At 63.3% G+C, this 2,293-nt stretch overlaps 1 protein-coding gene across 1 annotated transcript; it reads right to left on the bottom strand.

Annotated features, from left to right (window-relative positions):
* Positions 1-5: 5 nt before the first annotated feature.
* On the bottom strand, positions 6-2,115 carry LOC121026457 (heat shock 70 kDa protein 1; the record flags this gene model as incomplete). The annotated part of the gene is made up of 1 exon (XM_040469307.1): positions 6-2,115. A coding segment is annotated over exon 1 (1,899 nt), but the record flags the coding sequence as incomplete, so codon positions are not given.
* Between the last annotated feature and the right edge of the window lie 178 nt (positions 2,116-2,293).

The raw sequence follows: 2,293 nt of genomic DNA, 5'->3' as shown, positions 1-2,293 counted from the left end.
GGGCCTGACCCAGAGCCCCCTCTGGGGGCCTGAGCCCCAAAGCCACCAGCCCCAGGGCCACCCGCCCCCTGGTACAGTCCGCTGATGATGGGGTTACACACCTGCTCCAGCTCCTTCCTCTTGTGCTCAAACTCGTCCTTCTCGGCCAAGGTGTTGGCGTCCAGCCAGGAAATGACCTCCTGGCACTTGTCCAGCACCTTCTTCTTGTCGGCCTCGCTGATCTTCCCCTTGAGACCCTCATCCTCCACGGCACTCTTCATGTTGAAGGCGTACGACTCCAGCGCGTTCTTGGCAGACACCCTCTCGCGCTGCACCTCGTCCTCGGCTTTGTACTTCTCCGCCTCCTGCACCATGCGCTCGATCTCCTCCTTGCTCAGCCGGCCCTTGTCGTTGGTGATGGTGATCTTGTTGGCTTTGCCCGTGCTCTTGTCCGTGGCCGTGACGTTCAGGATGCCATTGGCATCGATGTCGAAGGTCACCTCAATCTGGGGCACTCCCCGTGGGGCCGGGGGGATGCCGCTCAGCTCGAAGCGCCCCAGCAGGTTATTGTCCCGCGTCATGGCCCTCTCGCCCTCGTACACCTGGATCAGCACTCCGGGCTGGTTGTCCGAGTAGGTGGTGAAGATCTGCGTCTGCTTGGTGGGGATGGTGGAGTTGCGCTTGATCAGGGCAGTCATCACGCCGCCGGCCGTCTCCAGCCCCAGCGACAGGGGCGCCACGTCCAGCAGCAACAGGTCCTGCACGTTCTCAGACTTGTCCCCCATCAGGATGGCCGCCTGCACCGCCGCCCCGTAGGCCACTGCCTCGTCGGGGTTGATGCTCTTGTTGAGATCGCGCCCGTTGAAGAAGTCTTGCAGCAGCTTCTGCACCTTGGGGATGCGGGTGGAGCCCCCCACCAGGACCAGGTCGTGGATCTGGGCCTTGTCCAGCTTGGCGTCGCGCAGAGCCTTCTCCACCGGCTCCAGGGTGCTCCGGAACAGGTCCGAGCACAGCTCCTCGAACCGCGCCCTCGTGATGGACGTGTAGAAGTCGATGCCCTCGAACAGGGAGTCGATCTCCAGGCTGGCCTGGGTGCTGGACGACAGGGTCCTCTTGGCCCGCTCGCAGGCGGTGCGCAGCCGCCTCACGGCTCGCTTGTTCTGGCTGATGTCCTTCTTGTGCTTCCTCTTGAACTCCTCCACGAAGTGGTTCACCAGCCTGTTGTCAAAGTCCTCCCCACCCAGGTGGGTGTCCCCCGCCGTGGCCTTCACCTCGAAGATGCCGTCGTCGATCGTCAGGATGGACACGTCGAAGGTGCCCCCGCCCAGGTCAAAGATGAGCACGTTGCGCTCCCCCTTGCCCGTCCTGTCCAGGCCGTAGGCGATGGCGGCGGCCGTGGGCTCGTTGATGATCCGCAGCACGTTCAGCCCCGCGATCACCCCCGCGTCCTTGGTGGCCTGCCGCTGCGAGTCGTTGAAGTAGGCCGGCACGGTGATCACCGCGTTGGTCACCGGGTAGCCCAGGTACGCCTCGGCGATCTCCTTCATCTTGGTCAGCACCATGGACGAGATCTCCTCGGGGTAGAACGCCTTGGTCTCCCCCTTGTAGCTCACCTGCACCTTGGGCTTATCTCCGTCGTTGATCACCCGGAAAGGCCAGTGCTTCATATCCGACTGCACCACCGGGTCGCCGAACTTGCGGCCGATCAGCCGCTTCGCGTCGAACACGGTGTTCTGCGGGTTCAGCGCCACCTGGTTCTTGGCCGCATCCCCGATGAGCCGCTCGGTGTCCGTGAAGGCCACGTAGCTGGGGGTGGTGCGGTTGCCCTGGTCGTTGGCGATGATCTCTACCTTGCCGTGCTGGAACACCCCCACGCATGAGTAGGTGGTGCCCAGGTCGATGCCGATGGCTGCGGTTTTAGCCATGTCGGTGTCCTGCTCCCTTGCCCGGCGCTGAGGTTCAGCCTTTGTGAACGTCGGTCGGGATACGCGACGAGGAACTCGGTCTGTTCCGAAGTTGCAAACTCGAACTTGCGGGGAGCCCGACTCGGCCGGTCTGCGGAAATTGCGCTAGCGGTCACCGCCTGAACCCCGAAGGTTTCTCTGCGGGCTTGCTGTTTTTCGGTACGGGGCGGCTCTGTGTTTATAGCGCCTCATCGAGCCCCACCTTTTCTGTCCTCAGCCAATCACGGAGCTCTGCGGGGCTGCCAGGCCGGGAATATTCCAGCGGTTTCGCATCGCGTCCTGCCTCCAGGCTTTCTGGGACCAATCAGCGTTCTGGGTGCCGCCCCTCCCAGAACTCTCCAGACTCTTCT

This window comes from Herpailurus yagouaroundi, unplaced genomic scaffold (assembly GCF_014898765.1).
Source record: "Herpailurus yagouaroundi ecotype Mexico unplaced genomic scaffold, PumYag 107251, whole genome shotgun sequence".
NCBI classification, from domain to species: domain Eukaryota; kingdom Metazoa; phylum Chordata; class Mammalia; order Carnivora; family Felidae; genus Herpailurus; species Herpailurus yagouaroundi.
Note: the sequence above shows the minus strand (reverse complement) of the source record. Positions and strands in the feature narration are given on the sequence as shown.